This window comes from Halichoerus grypus, chromosome 2 (genome assembly GCF_964656455.1).
Source record: "Halichoerus grypus chromosome 2, mHalGry1.hap1.1, whole genome shotgun sequence".
NCBI lineage: Eukaryota > Metazoa > Chordata > Mammalia > Carnivora > Phocidae > Halichoerus > Halichoerus grypus.
The window spans coordinates 28,005,876-28,031,938 of NC_135713.1; the positions used below are offsets into that span (position 1 = coordinate 28,005,876).

Consider the following 26,063-nt stretch of genomic DNA (forward strand, 5'->3'; position numbering starts at 1 on the left):
AAATGCAATTTATTCTTTTCTTTTTTTTTTTTAATATGTTTTATTTATTTATTCATGAGAGTCAGAGAGAGAAAGAGAGAGGCAGAGGCAGAGGGAGAAGCAGGCTCCCCGCCTAGCAGGGAGCCCGATGCGGGACTCGATCCCAGGACCCCGGGATCATGACCTGAGCCGAAGGCAGATGCTTAACCATCTGAGCCACCCAGGCGCCCTTTATTCTTTTCTTATAGTCAAACAATTCTAATGCTGAAAATACACACACAACCAGTATTCCCAAGTGTAAGATAACCTGGTTTAGAAAATCTTAATTATGCAAATTGATTTTCATGTTCAATTTTTTTAATAACCTGAGAGCTAGTCAATTCCACTTAAAAAGCTTTAATTATACACTCTGAATTTATTATGATATCTTATCTGAGGGCTATTATTTTATCTTATTTGGTATTTACTTTAAACCTATTGTATAGGACAAGAATACTCTGAAAATATGATACACAAGGAAAGAAGCAATGGATGGATAGGCAGGATTAATATTTGTTAAGATCCTACTATATACATCAGCCAATTTACAGATACTCTCTCATTTTATTCTTACTGTAATCCTAAGAAATAATCACTTTACAGATAAGGAAACAGAGGCTCAAGGAATTAAATACTTTGCTAATCATCATTTAGAAGTTTTAGAGCTGAGATTTAAATCCAAGACAAAACAAAGACCAAGCTCTTTTTATTGCCTTAGTTTTCAGACTTTTTCACTGATGTACTTCTAAGGGCATAAGCCTGAACACATACATGGAGCAAGAGGGGGAGAGAGGAAGAAGGAGAAAGCGGGGAATGAATGTGTGTGTGTGTCTAGGGGGGGATTCAGGCGTATGTGCGCTGGGAGGAAAGAAAAACAGTAGAACAGCTACAAGAAAGTGAAGGTCTTCCATTTTACGTGACCGATATGCAAAAAATCTGACTGTGTAAATCTGATGATGTGTAAAAAATCATAATATATTTCCTTGCTTTAATATACCATTTACCATTGAGCAAAACTGGGGTTTTGGGTAGATGGTCATGTTAATTCAGTGACTTTAAATAATTCCCTTACTATTTTCATGTCCTTATGGGAATACCATACTCTAGGACGAGAAGCCCCAAACTAGATCCTTGTTTCTGGGAAGGTCATAGCTTTCTCTAAAGTGTCAGGAAACAGCCTTACACTCTCTAGGCAGTTAAGTCTGAATATTAACTCTGGGGATGGCTGCGTTGTTAGTAACATGGGAATTAGTAGGGTGCCTGGGTGGCTCAGTAGGTTAAGCATCCAACTGACTCTTGATTTCAGCTCAGGTCATGATCACAGGGTGGTGGGATGGAGCCCTTTGTTGGGCTCCACACTCAGCGGGGAGTCTGCTTGAGATTCTCTCTCCTGTCTCTCCACCCTACCCCCCTCTGTGAGTACTCTGTCTCTCTCTCTCTCTCTCTCAAAAAATGAATAAATAAATCAAAAAAACAAAACTAAAACACGGGAATTGACTAATTACGGCAGCATTTCAAAAGAAAATGGACCTATGAAGCAATATACCATTAAAATGTCACTAAGGCATTGCTTCATACATCTCTATAATAGAATATCTATTTTGAGAGATAATTTGAAAATTAAAGAATCTGGCCTGCCTTTTCCTAAAAGACAAACTGGCACTCAAAGTTTATCCCATTTAACTCTAAAACAAAACCTTTAATGAATAATTTTCCTTTTAGACATAGTAATTCTTTATATTTAAGATTTTATAGTTGATAAAGCACTATCCCACCCATCTATTCCTTGATCCATATAACAATCGGTAGCAAGAGATGCTAATCTTGCAAACATAACTACAAACATGTGAAGACCTAAGTCACACATTACAAGCTCTAAATGTTTCATTAATAGTTTTATAAACTTTTAAAATAAATAAGCATATAACCAAAACTAAGTTTTGGACATGCGAAGTATGGTCTCTTCCTTTACTACATCATTTTCACAACGATGACACATTTTCACAAACCTACTACTGTTTCTACCTTCAGAAAAACACTTGAAAGTTAGATTTACTATCAGTTCACATTTACAGTTTTATTTTAAAATACAATCTTTTATTTTACCTATGAGACGGTAAAAAGAAATGTTTTAAAACATTCGAGAGAATTTATTTCAAACGATAGTTGTGTGTTTATTCAATACCTTCTTAATAAGTACACACATATTATTTGTAATAACTATAATAATGGTACTGGAAGATTTAAATGAAAAGTGGTTGGGTGAAACATTTTCATCAGAAAAACAAACTGATTAACATCAATAAATACATTTTTAAGGGCACCTGGGTGGCTCAGTTGGTTAAGTGTCTGACTCTTGGTTTCATTCAGTTCAGGTTGTGATCTCATGGGTCGTGGGATCGAGTCTTGCCTCAGGCTCCACACTGCATGGAGTCTGCTTGGGATTCTCTCTCCTCTCCCTCTGCCCCTCCCCTACTCACACATGCTTGCATGCTCTCTCTCGCAAATAAATAAGTCAATAAATCTTTAAAAATAAATAAATACTTTTTTAAGAGCGGTCTTTTTGGTGTGTCACGGAGCACTTACGCAGTTAGCGAAGACCGCAGACCTAGTACAGGAGGAGGGCACCTGACATGTGCAAGTAGGGAAGACAAGGTGCTAGAAGCCAAGCACATCTCTCTTTACCTCCTTTCGAGTGGTACCCTAGCAAAGATTCAATCACTTTTTTCTAATCCTATAAAAAACAGTAGCCTGTGTCCTTTCCAGCCTTAAATGTACTGCCTAATTACAATTGCTCCTCATCTGATGTTTTGTGCTGGCGAAGGTCTGAGGCCTCTAGAAACCTGGCAATGATTGTGGGGAAAGCTCTAAGGCTTATTTATGTTACTGGATAAAAGATGGGCATGGGGGTATTTTATAAGCTACACTGCCTGTCATTGTTGAAGGCTGGGACTTAGAGTTAACATTCTGTAATCAATCCTATCACTTTGTAGCCTAAATACTTGTAAAAGAATGATTGTACTTCTCTTTTCTGAAATCTACCTTCAGAGGGAGAGCCTAACCTCATCACTTAAGCAAATCCTTTAAACTACCCCCAGTTCCCCCAAAGCCACAATAAAACAAACAACCAAAACCTAACCAGTAAATATTTAAAAGAGCAGACTGGACAAGAGTTAGAGGAAAAATAATTGATGCTACGATTCTTACCTAAAGTAAGTAGCAATGCAGAGAATTACCACCAACATAGGATAATATATATAGAATCCATCTGCAATAAAGGATAAAACTTTCATGGAACCCATAATCTAAAGAGCAAAAAAAAAAAAAAAAGTTAAATTAGTACAGTTCTATATTTTCTATATTCCTTTCCACCGTTGGAAAATTTACTCATAACCAACCATATTAACAAATTTGGACTTTTCGAAAAGTAGAAATAAAGCACTAAATGGATTCATTTTTAAGTTCTCATCACAAGGAAAAAAAACTTGTAAGTATGTGAGGTGATGGATGTTATACTGTGGCAGTCATTTCAAGATATATACATACATCAAATCATTGTGTTGTACACCTTAAACTAATACAATGTTATATGTCAATTATGTCTGAATTTGCATATTTATTAAGGCTTTCAAGAAAATTAATATTTTATAAATATTACTGAAAATTATCGTGTCCATGAAGATTATAAATATAAAAGCTAATAATGAGGTCTATTGATATTGCTCAGCTGCACAACCTATGTGAACCAAAAAATTTTTTTTACAGTAAAAGAGAGCGAAGTAATTCTTATCCAGTCATTAGTAATTACAAATTACATACACAACCTTTAAAACAAAATTTGATATTAAAAAAAAAAAAAGATCCTAATAACACCACAGAACTTTTCTGCCGGCATTAAAAGAAATCCCACAATAATACATCTCATAGAGACGATGAATCTAAGAAAACTGTGCTCCAACCATACTTACAGATGTGTAAGCAGTCGGCTGTGTATTCTGGTGAGAGATGGATGAATCCATATGTGTCAAACCCAGGAAATTAAGACACAAAGGAGGAGTCAAACGGCAAAATAACCTGTAATAAACATTTATAAACAGAATATGTAAAAAATATGGTAGCAAATGCATTTTATTATTTTCATCTATTTGTATTACATTTATCTTGAATTCTTAATGTGAACTGTCCTTACTTGAGAGACATTCTGAAAATCCTATTAATTGCATCTCCCTAAAACATCAACACCTACAGGGCAAAACTCCAGCCTCAGGCTACCTGTTTTGGTGGTGTTTGCCACTGCTTTAGCCTAAGAATTTGTGGAGTGCCTGTGTCTGCACTTTTTCCAAGTCTACCATCCGTGTAATCTGTCTCAGTATGGCAAGGAAGGCAATATCCTCAAGGGGAGCTGTACTCACTACATAAAACCTGAAGTTGTATCGAAGTATGTCACTCTGACAAGTTCACGTATAAAGAACTGCCTAAGCTCAGTTCTGTCCAGCTCAAAAGAGACCCTCACAGAACTAGAGTTGGAGGACATGGGGAGAGGGAAATGAAGGGAGGATGTGAATATAAAGAGGAAACATGAAGAGTTATTTTGTGTGATCAAACAATTCCGTATCTTGATTGTAGTGGTGGTTACATGAATCTACACACACACATACACACACACACCTCCACACACATGCACAAATTAAGGATAAAAATGGTGAGAACTAAATAAGTCTATCATCTAATTAACAGTAATATATCAATGTATAATTCCTGGTTTTGATACTATACAACAGCTATATAAAACGTCTCCATTCGGGGAAGCTGGGTGAAGGTTAATAGGACTCTTTGTACTACACTCACAACTTCCTATGACTCTACAATTATTTGGAGGAAAACTGGCAAAAGAAAAAAGTCTTAAAGATGCTTCAGATATGGATTCCTCTGTGAACTTCCCTAAGTCCACCCCTTCTAAATACCCAATATGACGATTTAACAATAGGGACAAATAATAGCCCAAGCTAGAGCTGTCGCTCTAAACTCTTGCTAAATCTCTTAGCAAAGATTCTTCTTGTTTATTTTCTTAAGCCCTTCACGATGCAGTCTGATGCCATGGAATCTCAGAACTCTCTAGGTCTGACTTAGCCTCTAAACTCTCAAATGGCCCTAGTATTTACTCACCTATTTATTGAATCTCTGAACTGTAAATCCAGGCTGTCTTTCTTTGCCTACCTAACCTAGTAAACCTACTGTAACCTTAAACTTCAAGCAGGATTCAGCTAGCAATCAAACATCTAACTCATGCTTAAACCTGATCAATGAGCTCACATAAATATGGGGGTGAGTGGAACACCCATAAAGGACAAGCAGTAAATGAGAGATCCATAGAATGCACGCAGTGGAGGCAGTCCCGTGTTTGTAAACACCCTTCTACTCACATGCCGCTGAATAGAAGGCTGTAAGCATCAGTCTGGTGATGTGAGGCCAAGTAATAGTAGTTGAACACACGGATCCTGAACACAGTAGAGTAAACGCAGATGCTGAGAAAGAAGATGGAAAGGAAGCAAGCAATCTGAAAAACAAGCAAAACCAGTTGAAGAAGAACGGACCTGAACACTTTGCATACATTCGTGAGCATCATCCTTTATTTCCGGCTAACATTTACTGACGTTCTAAAATTTAAACATGGGAACAGTTTTTCTTAACCATCTATGCAAATGAATTTATGGGAAAAAAATCTACATCTTAACCAGTTCAACATCCTGTCCGTGGGTTTCAAATCTACCTCCTGAAGTGAGCCCGTTCTCCCACTCCCTTGGCAACTCTCCACATGAAGACTCTTTAAGTTCTGTGGCTTCACTGGCATAAACAGGCTCAACGTATTCTCGTAAAAGAATTCTGTACTATTTGGCACCTTGTCATCTCTCCTCAAACACAGCTCTTGGTTTTTATAGTCTGGGCAAATGGATGAAGCTCATTTTTGAAAATCTGAATAGTAACACTGCGGGGCACTTCAATGCTCTCCTCATTACTAGAATATATAAAGAAAAAAACAACAGTTGACAGCTATACTATGAACTGACACACGTTTATGACAGATACAAAATAAACTGACCTCGATATAAATGTAATTGTAAGTTTTTTCAGCCAGCTGTATGAAGACTGCAAAGAGGGATAAGACAGGTGTAGTACTAAAGAATGTGCATTCTGACCACACAACAATCACAGAGAAGACAGACAAAACCACGGCAAGTATCCTATAAAACCATGGTCGCAAGAGACATTCCCAGTACCATTCTGGAAGATAAAAGAAAAAGGTGATTAGGAAAACCATACAGGAGTAACAGGGTATTTACATTGTTCCAAAATATCTCTGTACAAGATACATAACTGCAAAGAGGAAAAGAGTAAGTTCGCAGTGCAGGAACCAGGCAGATCTCCTCCTCACCAAATAATCACCAGGAACGGGACAAACTGACATCCTGTGCCTCCTGCCACGGAGCACCGAGAACACAGGATCACTGTGGCAGTATTCCCACCAAAAATGCAAAACCAGCATCCAACATGAGGAAATGTCACACTCAAATTCGGGGACACCCAATAAAAAACAGGCCTAGAGTCTCTGAAAACATCAATGTCATAAAACAGAGAGAAAGGCTGAGAAATTGGTCCAGATGAAAGGAAACTAAGGGGACATGACCCCGAATGCAATGCATGATCTGGGATCTTTAACAAAGAATATTTTGGGACAATTTACAAAATCTGATTAAGGTCTATAGATAACAGCTCTGTTTCAAAGTTCATTTCCTGATTTTGGTCATTGTATTTGGTTATATGGGAAAATGTCTTTATTTTTAGAAAATATACGCTGAAACATTTAGGAGCAAAAAGTCATCATGTCGGGATTCAATCCTGAAAAGATTAAGGAAAAATACGTATACAGAGAGAAAGATAAAGCAAATGAGTATGGTAAACCATTAACATGTGAAGAATCTGGGTGAAGGATATACAAGAATTCTTTCTACTATTCTGGCAACTTTCAGTTAAGTCTGACTTTAGGTAAAAAATAAAAGTTAAAAAAAAAAAAAAAGCTGCCCAAATTGAAAAGGCTGTATTTTCACTTCATTCACTGAGGTGTTGAGCTCTTGGCTCACACTCTAAATCTTTCAACCTTACTCTCAGCACAATTCCTGGTGAGTTCAAGGTCCACACTGGTGATCCTTTTTTCAGTACCCTAGGGCCTTTCACTTCCTGGCCCTCCTTTCCTCCTGTGATCTCATCCTCCACCCCACCTTCACAACTCATTCCCACCACCATCCCTAAACCTCGTACTGCCAATAACTCCTTTTTATCTCATTACAGTGGCCCTGTTTCCAAGCAATATCTTCACCTAATATTCCATTTCCACTGACTGACCTTACCTGAACCCAATGATCCATTCATTCTACCACCTTTGTATTGCCACTTAACACCCTGGTATCCTATTGCTTTCTTCACCAGCTCCGATTCCATGGTCTTTACTCTCCAACATCCCAATTTCTTTGCCGTCTCTTGCTTCTCTGCCCTTGCTAAGAGAAACCACAGCCTGGCTAGATCCTACTCTCCAGCTGCTCTGAACCTGCACCCACGGAGCACCCACCCATATGCTGCAGAAGTGAGACACACACCTTTGCTGACTGGTCTCACTCTAAATTTTTAATCCCCAGCTTCAGGTGGACCCTGAGCACTGCCTGGCTAGCCTACTACTATTCACCAATCTTCTCCCATGCCTTCTCTCCTTAGCAACTATTTTGTACCTTTTTTTCTTTCTTCAAATCTCCAAAATTTCTTCCCCTACACTTACTCTCAGCATTTCACTGAGAAGCTGGCAGAAGGGAACCTCCCCAAGTTCCCACCACCACCTCTTCTTACTTGCTCAGGCACATTTGTGCCTTACTTCCTAATCTAAGGGCATTCTCTCTGCACTGTTCACTATTTCCCATTGCATCGCTCCTCCTCATGAACATCATCCCAGCCGTTTTCTTCTCTCATTACATCTCCTCTAAGGTATCATTCCCAAATTACATGCTATAATTGGTCTTGACTCTGCCATCCTCCTTCAGCTACTACATCTTTTCTCTACTCTCTTTTATAAGGATAACATTTTGAAAGTTTTCTATTCTCCCTGCTTCTAATGCTTTTTAAACTCCAACTGGGCTTTCCTATCCCCTCAACCTCCACCTTACTTCTCTGAAATCCAATGGTCAAGGCTTCATGTGCATGACACTAGACCCATCTACAACATCTGGAAAGGTACTTTACATATCCCTTTCCTCAAAACACCTTACCATCCTGCTTTTCTTCCTACTTCACTGGCCACTCCCCTTTTAGCCTTTTCCTGGTACCTCCCCATCAAGCTGAAGTCCGCCTTCTGAAGTGCCTCGGGCTTGGTCCTCAGACTTTGTCTCCTCTCTCCCAATCACTTCTTTGTTGATTTTGTTCTGACCCCGGGCCCACACATACACTGATGATGCCCTGATTTATACTTGTAGACCAGACTTCTCCCCTGAACTCCCACTTCTACGTACTCAGCACCTTCTTCAAACCTTTACGCGTACATTGCCTATTTTTCTCACTCCATAAAGAGGCACTTGTCTTTACATTTATTGATACATACCAAGCACCCAACAATAGATAGCAATACATTCTCAAATATTTGTTGAATGAATGAAAACAAGTATTTCTTTTATTAAATTAGAAAAGATCTCTGCTGAAGAAGTTTTACGAGATATTTTATGGCCATATGTCTTCGTACTCAAGACCAAACATGAGAAAGAGAATCAAGTGAACATAATTGTTTATTTAGATAAATAAGGTAAATGGAAGTTTTAATATGATGACACTTTGGCATGTTTTCATTAAGTTCTTCATACTAAATCTGATAACGTTTGACGAGAGTGTCATAAATAATCATTAAAGAGAATGAAATAATCATGACTACTTAGTGTCGGTCTTGTAAATAGACCAACAGATGTAAATAATCAAAGACGATTTTTTAGGGGAATATTTTAGTAGTATGTCAAGACTGAAGAAGGGACCCAAACTTGTGATGTAAAACTGCTTAAAATTCTCATTATTTTAAGTAGATTATTATGAATACATAATATGCCTGATGTATTGCATATATTTTTGCATAGGATTTTGATTAACTGTGAAGTAACAGTGGAAACTGATAGATTATCTGTTATACGATCAGTAAAATAGTTTTGGAGGGGGAAGTTTATCATATATATAATATTACCACATGATATACATCAAATGGTACAAATACAATTCAACTCTGCACTGGTGAAATTATATACTTTTTTCCTTTAGAAAAACTATCACTAAATTTTGAAATTTATGTCAAATTACATACCAACTGTAGGATTATAAAAATATTGGATAAATTTATTTTCTGGCTCTGGTGACTGAAAGGTGTGAACAAACTGAGGAGTGGCACTAGTTTCATTTTTTGCTACATCTTCTAGATAAAACGCTTGCTCCAAAAGAATCCGCCACTGCACTTGAGTTCGCCGGTGCCTCTGAACTGAATAAATCACCTAAAAAAGAGAATGGGGGTTACATCCGTCAGTGTTCTGATCCAATAGTGTTTCATCTTCCTGCTAGATAGTATGCTTTGGTTATCAAACAGTGGGGAAGTGTTAGTGGCATTTGCTGGGTTGGGCCAAGGATGTTAATATTCTATGATATATGTAACAACTTAGCTCAGTGAGTAATTCTCCCTCCCCAAATACCAAGAGTACCCCGTTGAGAAACACACAGTTAAAACACTTCAAAGAATAATGCACAGGATCAAAGAAACTTTCAAATACACAGTCACTCCAAATTCCCTTTTTGTGGGCAGTAATTATAAATTTAACTAAAATCATCAGTAAGTAAAAAAGCTATTATTAATAAAGTTACCTGCTTATGTAGTTTTACCAGACTCTTTTCACTTGGGTAGGTATTATGCTTTTCATCAAAATCTTCATAATCATCCATGTTTCTACCCATTTTTTCCTGATACTCTGTAGGGCACTAAAAGGGACAAGTAAATTTTTTTAAAAATCTCATTTGCAAAAAAATTAAAATTTTATTTTTATTATAAAATCTTCCATTCTGGGGCATATCTAATTTTCTCAAAAACATCTTCTTCCTTTATTGGCATCTCTAAACAGTTGGATTTTTAGTTGCTGACATTTTCTTCAAAATGTTTTAGATGTACTGAGTGCCTTCGTACCCCTATTAATATTAACCTTTATGATCAGATATACTAGCTGTGGTAGGGAAGGGAGCTAACCTACATGCAGCAACTAGTGAGTGGATTAGGCTATGCAGGCACCTGATAAAACTGTCAATTATTTTCCTAGCTAAAAATGAAGAAGAATCACAACAAATCCAAGATGTTGAATTTTTAAAAGGCATGGTACAGAAAAACAAACACATACATGATTTGGAGTCATCTGCCCTATTAGTTATTCCTTACTTACCTGAACTTGGGCAAGTTACTTAACCTCCCCAAATAGGTCTCAAAAGATAGCAATGTAAGAGAAATGATTAGAGAACTGATTCTCATGACCATCATCTTAGCTGAAGGGAACACTAGCTAATAATCAGAATAATAGATTTAAAATAGAGGAAAAGAAAAAGTTCAGTGGTTCTATGGTTGCAAAGACAACGACCGAGCAGCTCCTTTTAGGAATAATCATTTTAGAAGTATATGAATACCCCTAATTCAATCTCAATGCAGCAAAACCTTAATTGTATGGTTTCTTGTCTGTGTTAAATATCTCATAGGGTCATTCATTTTACGATGTACTTCATATACCGTAAACTGACATGTAGAAAGTGAGTAAAAGAGATTATTGAGGCCCTAGTTTATTAAGGAGATAGGTCTGTATGGACCACAGCTTAGAAACTGTGAAGGTCCATCTCCATCACTGTGTCATAGCAATGATTATACATTATTTAACATAACCTCTACATTCACATTTCAATGAAAAATACTGCCAATAATTAAATGTCAAATTTGTAATAACAACTGAACAAACTCTATGTGCAGATTACTACTGGTTTATGGTTAATATTTCCATGAAAATGGAAAGGAGATGGGAAGACCTCAGTCATAGGCTGTTCTCATATTTTTATTACAATATTCTGTTCTAAAAATGTGTATGTCGGAAGAAAAAAGATGAGGGTATGATTAATTACCTTTTTAAGTATAGTATCAACACATTTTCTCAATGGGTGGTTATACTTGATGCTTTCATTCACTTTACGAACCTCCTATAAAAACAGTAAGAGGAATAAAAATATTTCCATTTCTGTACATCATACATTTCAAATGAGACTGTTCTAGGTACTATATATGTTCTCACAAGTTTAATTTCAACCCAAACTACTCAGCATATACATGAAGCTCCATTCGCTGAATAAGAACATAAGTAAAAAATACATAGTGCTAGAATAGCAATGCCTATACCCTCAGGTTTTTTACTACTTTCTAAGATTTATTCCCTTATAATTTGCTTACTTGGTACACAAAGATGAGTAAGCATTATAAAAAAGTCATGAAGGATCGGACAAACTGTGATGCTGTGGTCCTCCACCCTGCTCAGGAAGCTCAATTATCTCATCATCTAAAATATGGTGAAGAAACTGGAGGAAGCAACAGGCAGCAAGCATCACAAAGCACCTGCTCCTTTCCAATGGGAGAATCCTCTATAGCAGTCCCAACTACTGACTCATTCCACGTTTGTTTATTAAGAGCACACTAGATGCCAGCACTGTGCTAGGTGGAAAGTCACCACAATCCATGCTGGAGGGTGTGGTAGGAAGACAGGATGTTACAGGACTTTAAAGACTGCGGGCTGGTGGTGAGGTAAGAAGCAATTTAGTGAGTATGAAAGGTATAAAGGGGTTTGGGAAGTAGTTCCCAAAGAACAATATTCTATAATACTAATGAAATTTTTTAAAAGTTGGAACCACTGTTCTAGGCAAAAGCAATGGCATATCCAAGGGCTGGGAAGCAAGAGAACTGACCAGGGTATTAAAAAGAACATTCTGATTGTAGACGAGAGAATGGCCCTAAGGGATACAAAACTGGAGTCAGGGAAACCATCTGGCATATAGACAAAATGATGAAAAAAAAACTTATATGACAAAAAAAATCCACTTCCCTTAATATATGGAGAGTGCTTACAAATCAAGCGAAAATTGGGAAGACACATAAGAAATACTATTGGTCGATAAATGTCTGGAAAGAGAGTCAAGCTCACTAAAAACAATTACAAATTTTAAAAATAAGAACAATTTTCTGACAAAATTATATAACCTCTTTGAAAGGTAAATTAGGAATACCCATCAAAATTGAAAATACGTAGACCTTATGAATAATTTGTACCAGCAGACATTGCTCCTGTCAGGAGCTTAGCTTCATGAGAAAAACAGACACTACTCAAGAAGAAATGGTATGGAAAGTGCTGTGTAATCTAGTGTGGGAGGCCTTCTGATAAACTGATCATTTAAGCTGAGATAAAAAGCATGAGTAGGAGTAAGATCAGCCAACCAAAGGAGGGGGCAAGAATATTCCAAACAGAGGGGCAGCCTGTCCGAAGGCTCCAAGCAGAAGTACACAAGGAGCTTCAAGGAACTGAAAGAAGTACAGTGTGACCAGGGGGAAAAGGAGGGTAAGCGCCTGAGCAGCACTTGATCAGGCTGAAGAAAAGCAAAGCACTCCAGAAGGCCTTAGAGTAAGTTTATCTGAGGTCAGTGAGTGAGGCCTAAATATGGGAGTAACAGGGTAAGACTTGGGTTTTTAAAAAACGCTTGAATCATCACTGCATTACAGTTTTCTATTACTAAATTGCCTTCAAGTTTTGTTGACTTGTTAGCACAACTCTGAATATGAACCATACAGTCTGGTTATACATTATACATAAAAATACTGTATTTTTCCTTTAAATTCTTGAGCCATATTATACAAAAATAAGTACTGAAATAGTTAATTATTGATATTTACTATAGCTGTTATAAATTTAAGGTTCCTTTAAAAGTTCATAACTTTTATGAAGTGTGGATGGCCAGTAAGAAGTCATGCTAACAGACGGGACATTCTGAAGGACCGCACATCACCAAACATCCAGGGTAAAGCCCATCGATGTGCTAACACAGCAGCAAAAAAACAACCATGACTGACTGTAAGGTTGGAACTTGCTTACCTCCATGACATCTTCTAAAGTCTCTTCTGCATCTGCTTTCTCTGTCATCAGTTTGGCTGCCTTAAAATACGTTTTCATAAGTAGATAACCTCTTTTTGCTCCGTTCCAGTACGACCGAGGAATTTCTACCAAACCGTACCCCAGCAACAACACGAGAAGAAACAGGCCCCATGTATTTGCGGCAGCTATCCCAATTGTCTGAAGCTGGTTCCTGAGAAAGGGAAAACACAAGCAGAGAGCTGTGAGAGATACATTTTTCTAACAAAAATGTAAAATAGAACTAACTAGTATTAAATAGCTTTTCAGAAAACAGTCCTAAAGGATGGTTAGGATTTTATATGAAAAAAATTATATCTTCCAAGCGTCAGCTACTCTTTTAGCAACAGCAGATAATCTGCGTGTTTTAAGAGGAAGTTAGAGCGTGACTGCAGAAACAGACTTTAACACTGCTTCCACTACAGTTATAATTAGAATCTAGGATAATTCCTGGCAAAAAAAGGTATGTATTTTGTCCAAATTTTTTCATTAGGGTCTATCTTACTCAGTATTAACAAGAGAAGCCTGAAAAAATTTTAAAGCCTAAAAAATGTTTAACTTACGTTGAGGCACACCGACACAAATCTCAGGAATGCAATAGTAAGAATTATCATTACTGCTCTATTCCTAAATTTCTGAGCTCTATCTCTTTACATATATTACATAGATCACAAGTATAATACAGATTTCAATTTTATTATAATGTCTGAATCTAACATCAGAGAGAAATATGCCCTCAAACTACAGTCAGAACAAAAGAAAAAATTTTCACAAGTTCTGGAGCACCTGGGCGGCTCAGGCAGTTAGCATCCGACTCTTGGTTTCTGCTCAGGTCATGACCTCAGGGTTGTGAGACTGAGCCCCGCACTGGGCTCCAGCTCAGCGTGGAGTCGGCTTGAGATTCTGTCTCTCCCTCTCCCTCTGCCCACCCCCCTCTCAAGTGTGTGTGCGCACCCACTCTCTCTCTCTAAAATAAATCTTTAAAAAAATATTCACAAGTTCCAATGAAAAAAGAAAACTAGTTATTTTGTCATATACAAAATTGTACACCTGAAACTAACATTACACTGCATGTTAACTAACTGGAATTTAAATAAAAACTTAAAAAAAAGCATAAGGGTTAATACTTCTAACATAGAGCTATTAGACAAAGCATTAGTCCATCTAATAGCTATATTTAAATATATTATTCCATTTTTTCTTCTTAGTAATAGGGATTACTTAGATTTCTTTTTGAGGAATCTAGAAAACACATAACAATACATTTCTCAATGAAATGTGTTTATCTGCACATGTGAGATAAAAACAAATTTTAAAAATGCAAATACACACAGAAACAATGTTAAGAAGGCAACTTTTCTTACCATTCTAAGTGCAAATGTGGGTTCACAGCTACATAAATTAAAAATGCTCCAAAAATCAGCAAATAGGTGCCATAGTAGATTGCATTCTCAATCAGTGCAGTTTTGATCTTTCCAGTGATGGAAAACCCTCCTGATCTTGCATATGACTGCATAAAAGGTAACAGAATCCTAGATGGTTGGAAAAAATATGATTAAAGAACCAATTGATATGTCTGTTTAATCTCAAAATACCAGAATTATATGAATCTCAATTTTAATGTGTAGTTCTTTTCACAAATAAATAGGATCTTGAGTAATTATTAATACTGAACAAACTCTAATAGATGACTGAGTATTTTTGTAATACTAAATTTTGGAGAGAGCAAAGCACATTTCTGGTAACAACAACCAGCAGAGAGTACAACAGTGTGAGGGACTTATGATGAATCTTAAAAAAAAAAAAAGCCTTTAAAGTCTTTGTGAAGCCTTTGGACTGCATTCAGACAACGAGGAACCTTTTTCTTTACAGGAGACATGATCAAATTGAAGTCTTCTAAAGACTGATAAGGCTTCAGCAGGAAGAATGGACTGAAAGGGAACAAAACTGGGACTACGTGGGAGAGGGTAAGGGGTGGCGATGTGGTAAGAAGCAGGAGGGGAGAAGACTGGCTGTGAATCCACTGAATTGAAGTACTTAGGACACATCTCAAAGGAGCCACACAGGAAGTAGTTGGCTATCCAGCTTCAGAATTCAGGAGAGAGGGGTGGAAACACAGATAGATTCAGGAGTCCTCACCACATCAGTGGTACTGACCTGACACTGGTAGATGAGATTTAGAAGGAGAAGGAAAGAGCTGAGGCTAAGCCCTGAGAAAGAGTATCTTTTAAAGGAGAGGGAGAGAAACAGGAGGAGGAGGAGCCTGCAAAGGACACAGAGACAGAACAGCAGAGAGGGATGGGAGAAAACCAAGGAGCATATGGAGGAGAAAACAGGAGAAGGAAGTGTTTCAAAGTGGAGAGAGAAAACAATAATCAAATGCTGCCAAGAAGTCAAGTCAATGAAGACTTGTATGTGAGTGGAGAAGTGGGGCTAGAAAACAGGATTCCATGGGTTGAGGAAAGAGTGAGCAATGAGTAAATGAAGACAGTACATGTAGACAATTCACTTGAGAAGTTTGGCTGGGTAGGATAAACTGTGGCATATTCATATCATGGAATATTTTCCAGAAATGAAAAAGAAAAGAATACTGATACACACAATACAACATAGATGAATCTTCCAAATTTGTGAGCCAAAAAAGGGATGCAGAAAAATATATACCATATAACTCCATGTTTACAAAGCTCAAAAATGGCAAAACTAATCTATAGGGATGGATGTCAGAATCACGGCTACCTTTGGGAGGGTATGGTGGGAGAGGGGTATGAGGGAAGCTTCTAGATATAGCATAAACATTGTTAATGTTCTATAATACCATCTGAATGCTGGTTATCCAGGTGTATTCACTTTGAAAAAAGTAAAACTAAACACAATTTGTCACTTTTCTGTACCAATTTATACTTCAAGAAAAAAGTCTCCCTCCAAAAATTAAGCTGTGATGAGTAGATCAATAAGGTTAGAAGCCAGAAAGACGGAAAGGGTTGCATTTGAGAGATTTTTTTGGTTTTTTTCTTTCTTTTTTTTAAAAGGATGAGAATTGTGTATGCTTTGTTGAAACTGGAAGCTGCAGGCATAGGTAACAAGAGCTGAAGGAGATGGGTCCAGATTTCAGGAAGAGGGATTTCACTCTGAAGTCACTTTGAGAGTGACTCATTCTTTGAGAGGAAGGGAAAAGGATGGGTTGGTAGGTGTGCTGGTGAGAGGCTGAAGAGCTGCCGTCTGATGACTTCTATTTTCACTGTGAAGTAGAAAGTAAAGTCCTCTGCAAGGGGAGAAGGTGACTGATTCTAGGCCGTAAAAGAGAGAGAAAGAGCCACAAAGAGAACAGTAGAGGTTTGAGGTTTGAAGTCTTGCTGTGGAGAATGAAGAGCAAGCAGACTAGAGACACAAAGGAGGAAAGTCTGGCAATGCTGAGGGCCCAGATGAGTTCAATGAACATGAATTTACAGGGGTGCTACTCTACTCTGCTGTGTGATTTTTCTCATGCGATGTTCACTAGCTTCAGTTTTAGAGCTTAGTTGCCTGCAGAGTATCTAAAATGCTCAGTACATAGTGAATAATGTGTTTGGAGCACAGCAGAAAGACAAAGCTTCAGGGCGCCTGGGTGGCTCAGTCAGTTAAGCCTCTGACTCTTGATTTTGGCTCAAGTCATGATCTTGGGGTGGTGAGATCGAGCCCCACGATAGGCTCCGTGCTGGGAATGGAGCTTTCTTAAGATTCTCTCTCCCTCTCCCTCTGCCTCTCCCACCACCCCCTCTCTTAAACAAACAAACAAACAAACAAGAAGACAAAGCTATAGTGGGTAGAAACATTTGGAATACATCGGGGTTATAGCTATAATTAGAGCTATACAGGGAGGGTCAGGTAACAAGATGACCAAAGATCGGACCCTAGGGAACACCAACATTTAGGAAATGGGCCACAGAAATAGAACCCATGAAGGAAATTCAGCAGGTTGGGCTAAGACGAAAGAAAGAAAACCAGGAGACAATGATGACCTTAGCAAGAGTAGTTTCATGTAAAACTGGGACTAGAAGAAGATTGAATTGAAGAAGGTCAAGAGAGAAGGCACTAACTGGAGGGGAACGGTGACAGGAAAAATTTTTTGTTTCTCTTTTCTATTTCTCGTTTGCCTGGTTTTCTTCTTTTCATTTCTTTTAAGATGGGAGAGAACTGAAGGAGCAGAAAATAGAATATACAGATTAAAGAAAAAAATAAGTAACACTTGAATTCTGAAAGATGAAGGTTCGTGAAGAAAGCATACTTTTTTTTTCTTTTTACTTTAGCCAAAATTTAAAGAACTTTTTATCCTCCACTGCCACTTACCATGTTAAAAATTGTGATGTCCAATATACTACCCTCCAGAAAATTGGCATGATTCCATCAGGAATGTAACTCCATGGCATGAAACATGGATGTTGGCTGTTTAATAACAATTTATAGCCAATTAATAAATGATGACTACTTAAATTATACAATTAATTTATGCATGCAAAGTTCATTTACATTCAGATATTAAGTTACTGATTCTAACTTCTAAAATTTCACAGAAAACTAGTAATTCAAAGCAGACTATCAAACTAAAAAAACACACAGAAGGGAAACAAAGGAATGCCATTTAAATTTTCAACTTTCAGTGTATTTTTAGTTCTTGAGTAAAAAGAGGGCATAATGTTCACCTAATAGACTGATAATGTGACAGCATCATGAAACTAAATCTGATTTGATTACCTTTAAAATACACACCCCCTAAAAAAAAGAAAAATTAAATAAGATAAAGAAAAAAAGAAAGAAAATAAATAAAATACACACCCCATTTGTTGGGTTGGTTATTTTCCAGGGAGGGGGGAATAGGGAGGCAAAAGACATTAGGTGATTAACTCCTGAAACTGGAGCCTTAAAACTCAGTCACTGTAGGATAGCTCCCATGGAGAGAGATGCCAGCATTTGTATATAATTGTTTGAATTTTCTGCATATATGTATATCTGACCATAGACTCCTCCATTAATAGTCTTCCTAGACTGTAAGGATATCATTTAGTCCAGGAGCTTCTAGCAATTCACAACTGTTGCTGATCTATATCTGATTTTTAATGTGCTTCAAAGGAGAGTAACATCTACATTTCAAATTTACCCTTATTCAGGTTAGATTAAAAAAAATAAAAGCTGCATAAAGAAGCATGCAAACACTACTTAAAGCCTTGGTAAAAGCTATAGTCAACATTTCTTAAAGTTTTTTACTTGGAAGTTTGATATGAATTTAACATAACCTTTCGCTAATATGAACTTTATTTATTCTCAGTTTAAAACTATAAATGATTTTGGAGCACCTGGCTGGCTCAGTCAAGAGTGTGCAACTCTTGATCTTTGGGCTGTGAGTTCGAGTACCATTTTGGGTATGGAGATTACTTAAAAATAAAATCTTTAAGAGTAAAAACAAAAAATAAAACTATAGTGATTTCAAAGAATTCACAATATGAAAGGAACACCCTACATACAGAATAATCTCCTTACCCTTTATACAACCTTGTAAATCGGGTAAAAGAGAAAATGAATGTCTCATTTATTTAGACCAGAGAAAGGCTGAGAAAAAAAATAGCCATTGGAAGTCACATTCTTAGTAAGAGATAGAACCAGGGCTAAAAAAATCAGGTCTTCTCCAAGTTTCTCCTTAGCGTCTAATAAAAGGCCTTGTGCACCAATAAATATTTAAAATTTATTTAAGATTTAAATTTAAATAGAATACAAAGTAATTAAAAGTCTACTAGCAAAGGAAAGAAGTGAGGTGGGGGGTATGAGTAAGGATCAACTTTTATAAAATCCAAATGGTAAGAACTGACAATTTTAAAGCAATTTTTTCTCCTCTACCCTATTTTTAAAAATAAACAAACAAACAGGAAGCAAATACCTGGGAACTGGGGTAGCAGCTGCATATAATCCTGTGATGTTGCTGTTCTCAGGAGGGCTTGAGTTTGCAGCAGCATGCTTGCACCGGTTGTATATAGTCTAAATCAGTGAACACAAGGTTTAAAAATGAAAACCAAAAGGTTACCAAGTACTTAAGGGATACTGGAGGATATCAACCTATCCACCAATTACCTTCCTGGCTACGCTTTTTAATGATCAAATTCCTATAGTAAGACTTAAATACAAAATATTCAGTATAACCTTATACAATTTAGCTGTCTTAAGAACTAACATATCTCAAACATGCTGTATGATTACAATTGCCTTCTGAATTCCAAAACTCGGTTTCACCTCTTACCGTACTAACGTCCAGAGGCAGTATGAAGACGATAAGAAAGCAGAGATACCAAGCTAGCAGTGTTCCGACAATTACAAGTCTATGCTGTTTCTTGAAATCTCCATATCGATGAAGTAGAAATAATGCCAGAAAAAAGACAAAAACAATCTCGAGTCCCAAAGCTGCACCGCTCATTATTGAATGTTCACTCTGACTAACCAAAGTCACTCATGTACAGGTCTGGGTCATATCTGTAAACTGGAAAAGAAAAAAAAAAGCAGCATTAACAAAGGAAATAACCACTTGAAAATTTCCTAAATATTCGTTTACTAATAAATTCTTTGGAAAATCGTCAGTCTTTACATTGAACTACAAATAAAAGGAAAAGGATAATTCTTATTCTCAAATATACATCTTATTTTTTAAAGCAGATCTTAAAAATTTCACATAAATTATATCTTCAGGAAAAAAGTTATCTTAATAAAAATTACACTAGTTCTAAAAATATTACAATATAAGAATACTAAATGTGAACAGTTTTAATAGTGTCATTTGGAGTTTGTTCCTTAAGGTTATAAGTCCCAATAGAAATTTAATACAAATACACTACTGACTAGATCCTAGGAAATGAGATATTTTCTAAAATAAAGTTTTCTAAGTCATCCATAACCCATTACTTAAAATGTTCCAAAAGAGGGAGAGAGAGCATGAAAAAGAGCATTTGAAAGTAACATTTCCTTTGTTTAAAACAGTTTTATTTTCTTGTGATAATCTTGTCTAACAAATTTAACAACTTGAAATTCTTATTTATTTACTGCTTCACAAAAGACAGTTGACCCTTGAACAACATAAGTTTGAACTGTGTGGGTCCAGTTCCACACAGATTTTTTTGATAAATAGAGTACATAAATTTATTTTCTTTTTTATGATTTTCTTAGTAACATTTTCTTTTCTGTAGCTTACTTTATTGTGAGTATATAGTTTACATACAATATATGTTGAATCATGATGTTGTACACCTGAAACTAATATAGTGTTGAATATTAATTATATTTCAACAAAAAAATACTCATACTACAAAATAAATATCAAGTTCATCCAGTAAAACACACACACACACAAACACACACACACACACACACACACACACACACACACTGTTAACCAGCTGTTTATGTTATGGTAAGGCTTCTGGTCAACTGCAGGCTATTAATAGTTAAGTTTCCAGGGAGTCAAAAGTTATACACAGATTTTCGAGTGGACAGGGGATTGGCACCTCTAATTCCTGCATTGTTCAAGGGTCAGCTGCATACTTATCACTTTCCGTTAGCTATATAAATCTTATTTTCTTTAAAGAAACTTACTATTAAGTGCAGAAAAATTTATCAATGATTATTGAATAAAGTCATACACTTGAGAATATTTTTAATTATAAATGCTGATAATAGAGACATCAGCAATGGTTTGTTATCTCTTTACTCTTATAAAATAATTTACCTTTTTTTTTTAAGATTTTATTTATTTGTTTGTCAGAGAGCACAAGCGGGGGGAGCAGCATGCAGAGGGAGAAGCAGGCTCCCCGCTGAGCAGGGAGCCCAATGCAGAACTCGATTCCAGGACCCTGGGATCATGACCCGAGCCGATGGCAGACACCTAACCAACTGAGCCACCCAGGCATCCCTAAAATAATTTACCTTTACTAACTGAATGCAATATGTTTTTTTCACTTTTGTAAAATCAATTTTAGGCATTTTTGTTTGTCCATAGACTACAATATTCTAAGGAATTAATATCTTAACAGAGAATCAAGATTGTGATGCAGAATAAAATAAGGCAGAATCAATAAAATACACCAACATCTCCAACCAAAACTAGTTATAAAACAAATAAAGAAAGTTTGGGTATTATCAGGCTAAATTTAAATTCATATAAGAAATATCCTTACATGGAATATCACAAACAAAAATCACATATAATAAACTATTTTCTTCACTATTTCTTCACTATAGAAGTACTTTCTATTCCTCTGTGCATTTCAACCAGTATTTTCATATTTCTTAAATATCTAAAATTGACCCCCTTTCATCACTATCACCACATCCTGCTATGTTTTTCTTCAAAGCACTTATCCACTTAATATAATGTATATTTACATTTATTGTCTCCCTGTAACCCCTTCCTCCCCACCTCTACCCCCCAGACTTCATGAAAGCAGAGACTTGACTATTCAGTACTACATCCCAAGTCTCTAATATAGTGTCTAGCATACAGTAGATACTCAAAAAGTATTTGTTGAATGAATAAATGAATAAAAAACTTACTCTATACTTCAGTATATACACTATTTTTATTAGTGCTGACTATAAAGACAACATAAAATTCCTGTTATGGTCTCCAAAATTGATATAACAAATACTTATTACAACACAAAGACTTATTAAAATTGTCATTACTACTACTCAAAATTTCAAATTTCATATTCTATGAAAAAAACCTATACCATCACAATAAGAGTAAGTCAAGTAAGTCTTATTTGTAAGCCAAGAAAAGATTAAGTGGATAGCTCAATATAGTGTGCTGATGAAAACCATTACCTCCTTCAAGATCCAGCTTTAAAAAAAAGTAATTCAATGTGAATTTAAATGTAAGACAGTTATTATTTGAAAATCCCTTCACAGTTTGACCTAGATATTTATTTTCCTAAAATTGTCCAGTCCAGGAATATGGTAATCATAGAAAAAAGACTGAATATCAGAGATTACCAAGGAAATGCTAAAATATGGCAGAAGCAAATGATGGAATATTACTGAAGTGTAAGAAATGATGTTTGTTAACATTGTTTCATAACATTAGAAAATTACCATAATATTAATTGAAAAGAACCCTCAATTCACACATTTTTACATTTATTATAATATGCATAAAAAACTAAGACAAAAAGGAAATATATAAAGACATTAATAACAGGTGGCAAGATTATGGGCATAAGAAAACAATAAAATCAGTTATAAATTTGCTACTAGCTACTAATATTTTTTTATAATGGTTGTCAATTTTTCAGTCTGATTCATAGTACTTTAAAATCTTGTAGATGAATAAACAGAATTATGGATCCTTTATTCTAGTAATAAAGAAATGATTTGGTTACATCTCTTCCCATTCTCAGTGTATTAGTCACCTATTCCTGCTAAAAACAATTCCTATAAACTTACAGGCTTAAAACAACACCCTTATATGATAGTTTCTGTGGGTCAGGTGTCCAGGCACAACTTGGTTCAACTAAATTCTCAAGATGGAAATCAAGGTGTCAGCAGGTTTGTGTTCCTCTCTGGAGACTCTCAGGAAGAATGTACTTCTAAGTTCATTCAGGCTATTGGCAAAATTCAGTTTCTTACGTTTATAGGACTGAGATCCCCATTTCCTTGCAGGCTGTCAGCTAGCATTTGCCCTTAGCTCCAGAGGCCTCTTCCCAGTCTTTGCATGTGGCCCTGTGTACCTCAGAGTTAGCAATGGCTTTTCAAATCCTTCTCAGGCTCAGAATCTCAGACTTTTCTCTTCTACCCTCAGCTGGGAGGAAACTCTGCTTTTAAGGGCTCATCTGATCTCATTGGGAAAATCTGGATAATCTAGTCATATTAGTAACCAAAGCTGTAAAAAAAATAATTCCTCACTTGATGAAGGCATAGATATCCTTGGGGGTCTATTATTCTGTTTAACACACCATCTATTTCTGTTCAAGCTGAACTCCTGTTGTCTTGTTATGACACAAGGTTAGGCCTAGGGGTCCCACTAAATTGGAGAAGAAAATTGGGGTTTCCCTAATCTGAGATGAGAAAATAATAGTTTTAAAGTCTATATCTTTGACCTTGTACCTAAATTCAAGTGAGGAATTATTTTTTTACAGTCCAGAATGACAGCACTTTCCAAGGTTCTTTATGAACTCCTATATCCTATAGCTTGTTTTGGTTCTTTCAACTGAAAAATTTTGTGTTCAAAGCTAGGTACACCTTCTCCTCCATCTGATCTAGTTACTTATATCTTAAATTCATAAAATCATTGTTAATTAAAATCTAAAAAAAATAAAGATTAGACAACTCAGGTTTGGCTTACTGAAAAAAACTTACCACCAGGGAGTACAGCAATGTGGCAAAATATACTAAAGACCTTAAAATAGGTACATATCTTTTGTCCTAGCAATTCCTCTCCAAATAACTTAAAACCCAAAATGTGAACAAAGATTTACCTATAATGTTTCATGGCAGCATTATTTAAACATGAAAACATAGAAACAACTTAAATGTTTGTACTAAATAGTCCAGGAAGTCTTAAAAATGTCCTCCAGTCACATTGCTGTCCATTGCCTTTTTGAAAAAAGCAGCCAAGGGTTTCATAAATCACTAATCCTGTTAACCTGTCCATGACTCATGGGAGCAGGGATCGGCACCAAGTCCCCTGCACCTAAGTCAAGGACTACATAACAGCAAAACTAAATTGCAGGCAGTGATTCAAGGAGGACACCAGATTCTCCCAGTCTACAGGAAAGGTGAGATCCACAGGGACACTTTAGAGATGTCAAAAGGGACAGGGGTGGGGTCTAAGGGAGTACACATAAGAAACGCATGGGACAAATATACACCAAAATGCTAACAGTGGTTGTCATAAAATGGCAAACAGATGATTTCTATTTTCTTCTTTGTGCTTTTGTGTGTTTTTCATTTTAAATAATGAACATTTATTATTTTGTAATTTCAAAATTATTTAAAAATCAATGCAGTAATATGAAAGTAAAGCACATGGCAAATAGGAAATGAGAAATTCTGCTGCGGTGTTAAGTGCCTAAAGTTACAACTATTTTAAAATACAAATGTTTTGTTATACTGTGGTAAACCCGGGCTCCAAATCTCAACTTTATTTAATTGTGTAATTTTATGCAATTTAAAAGATTAAGGGAGGATAAATAATCACCTCACACAGGTTGCTGTGAAGATCAAATGAGATACAAAAGTGAAACACCAACTAGGAGTTCTAGAAACAGAGTAGGTCCTCAAAAAATGCTAGTTGCTCATCTCCACCTCCTTCACATCATGTGCTTCTAGAAGATAACTAGTTGCTTCAATAGTCTCAAAGCAAAGCTTTACACTAATAGCTTCCTCTCCCACCATCCCCCCAAAATATGAATGGATACCAAATGATTTTTGCTTCTCATTCTCTGTGGTTACCACAGCCTGGGCCCACCCGGATTCTTATAAAACAAAAAATGATCTTTGCTCCAAGAAATTGCTCCCTGTGCCTCTCTCGACAAATTGGGATTACCTCTCTAGGTCTACAAGGTAGCCCAAACACCCCTTCAACACTCTGTTGTAAAGTGGGAGAACACATCTCAGAGCCATGTCAAGAAGGTGTATTAGATACACCAGTGTCATATAGAAAGACAATGCCATTCTTCTAGGCACATGATCAAAATGGAGGTGGATTAAAATGGATCATTTGCTGACCTGCAACCATGTACAGCTGTGCAAAAATATACTCAAGGGCAAAGAGGAAATATGCCTCTGACCACAAAAGTGGTACTTCTAGCAATATTCCTCAAATATTAAAATAATGTGTTTAGGCTAACTGGCAAAAATGAAAGAAGAACATGCAAAAATTTGGAGGCAAATCAAAATTCAGTTCCGTGTGATTAGAAATTGAAAGAGAAATTCAAAGCTATCATAGGTTGGCATTAACGCCACAGCAGCAAAAGTAGATTTTACTCAAAATCAAAATGCCAGTTCATTCGTTCTAACTTTAGTGCTTGATATCCAGACATAGTCTACCTTTCAAAATACCAGTTCTGAAAGTCTTTAAACACTTAAAATCCAATTTAGTCCCATACCAATTATTAAGATATCGTACAATGTCTTTCAAATGCCTTTCATAATTAGCTTGTTAATGTTACTGACTTGGGGTACTGTTTCCCAAGTACTTTATGGTTTATAGTGGGTTTTTTAGGCTAAACACACTTTAAGTGGAAAACTTACAGGTTAAGATAATTTTGGAACTTGAAGCATCCGCCAAATATCTTCAAAAAGAAAGAGAAAGAGAAGGAAAAGACAAGAAGGAAGGATGAAAGGAAAGATTTGTGGTAGCAACTGAAGAGAACAGAGACAAAAATTTTGTCCAAACCTAAGATTCTGAAGCTGAATGAAAAATTTCTAGCCAGAACCTAATGATGCATCAGACTTGGGCTATGCTAACTTACGTACGTATCTTTATTCAGATATGTGAAATAATAAAAACTAGGAGACAACTCAAGATCTTAATAATGAAAAATTGAAAGTATCAGAACTACACGTGAGTGTTGTGGAAGTCAACAATTCTCTACTACCAATAAAAAGTTAAATCTTCCGAATATAACCACCATTATTCCCTGTTTAAAGATTCCAGGTATAGGGAGGATTCAGCTTAGGATATACACAGAATACCCCAAGACAGTGTGGCTCCTACTCTAAAAATACAAAATAGCTGTAATATCTTTTGAAGCCATTTTCAAAAAA

The 26,063-nt window shown here is 36.3% G+C and overlaps 1 protein-coding gene across 6 annotated transcripts in view; it reads right to left on the minus strand.

Moving 5' to 3' along the window:
• Positions 1 to 26,063, minus strand: part of LMBRD2 (LMBR1 domain containing 2) — a 41,868-nt gene that overhangs the window by 12,330 nt on the left and 3,475 nt on the right. For 5 of the 6 annotated variants that reach the window (XM_036107406.2, XM_036107409.2, XM_036107407.2 and 2 more), the window contains exons 2-13: positions 19,549 to 19,785; positions 19,192 to 19,289; positions 17,610 to 17,705; positions 14,645 to 14,812; positions 13,245 to 13,455; positions 11,236 to 11,310; positions 9,949 to 10,062; positions 9,401 to 9,584; positions 6,119 to 6,300; positions 5,442 to 5,575; positions 3,987 to 4,092; positions 3,226 to 3,323 (exon numbers count right to left, since the gene is read on the minus strand). In XM_036107406.2, coding sequence (XP_035963299.2) covers positions 3,226 to 3,323; positions 3,987 to 4,092; positions 5,442 to 5,575; positions 6,119 to 6,300; positions 9,401 to 9,584; positions 9,949 to 10,062; positions 11,236 to 11,310; positions 13,245 to 13,455; positions 14,645 to 14,812; positions 17,610 to 17,705; positions 19,192 to 19,289; positions 19,549 to 19,722 — 1,640 coding nt within the window. In that variant the 5' untranslated portion in view covers positions 19,723 to 19,785. The remainder of the gene's footprint in view (positions 1 to 3,225; positions 3,324 to 3,986; positions 4,093 to 5,441; positions 5,576 to 6,118; positions 6,301 to 9,400; positions 9,585 to 9,948; positions 10,063 to 11,235; positions 11,311 to 13,244; positions 13,456 to 14,644; positions 14,813 to 17,609; positions 17,706 to 19,191; positions 19,290 to 19,548; positions 19,786 to 26,063) is intronic. The other variant, XM_078066634.1, reaches the window with a different exon arrangement.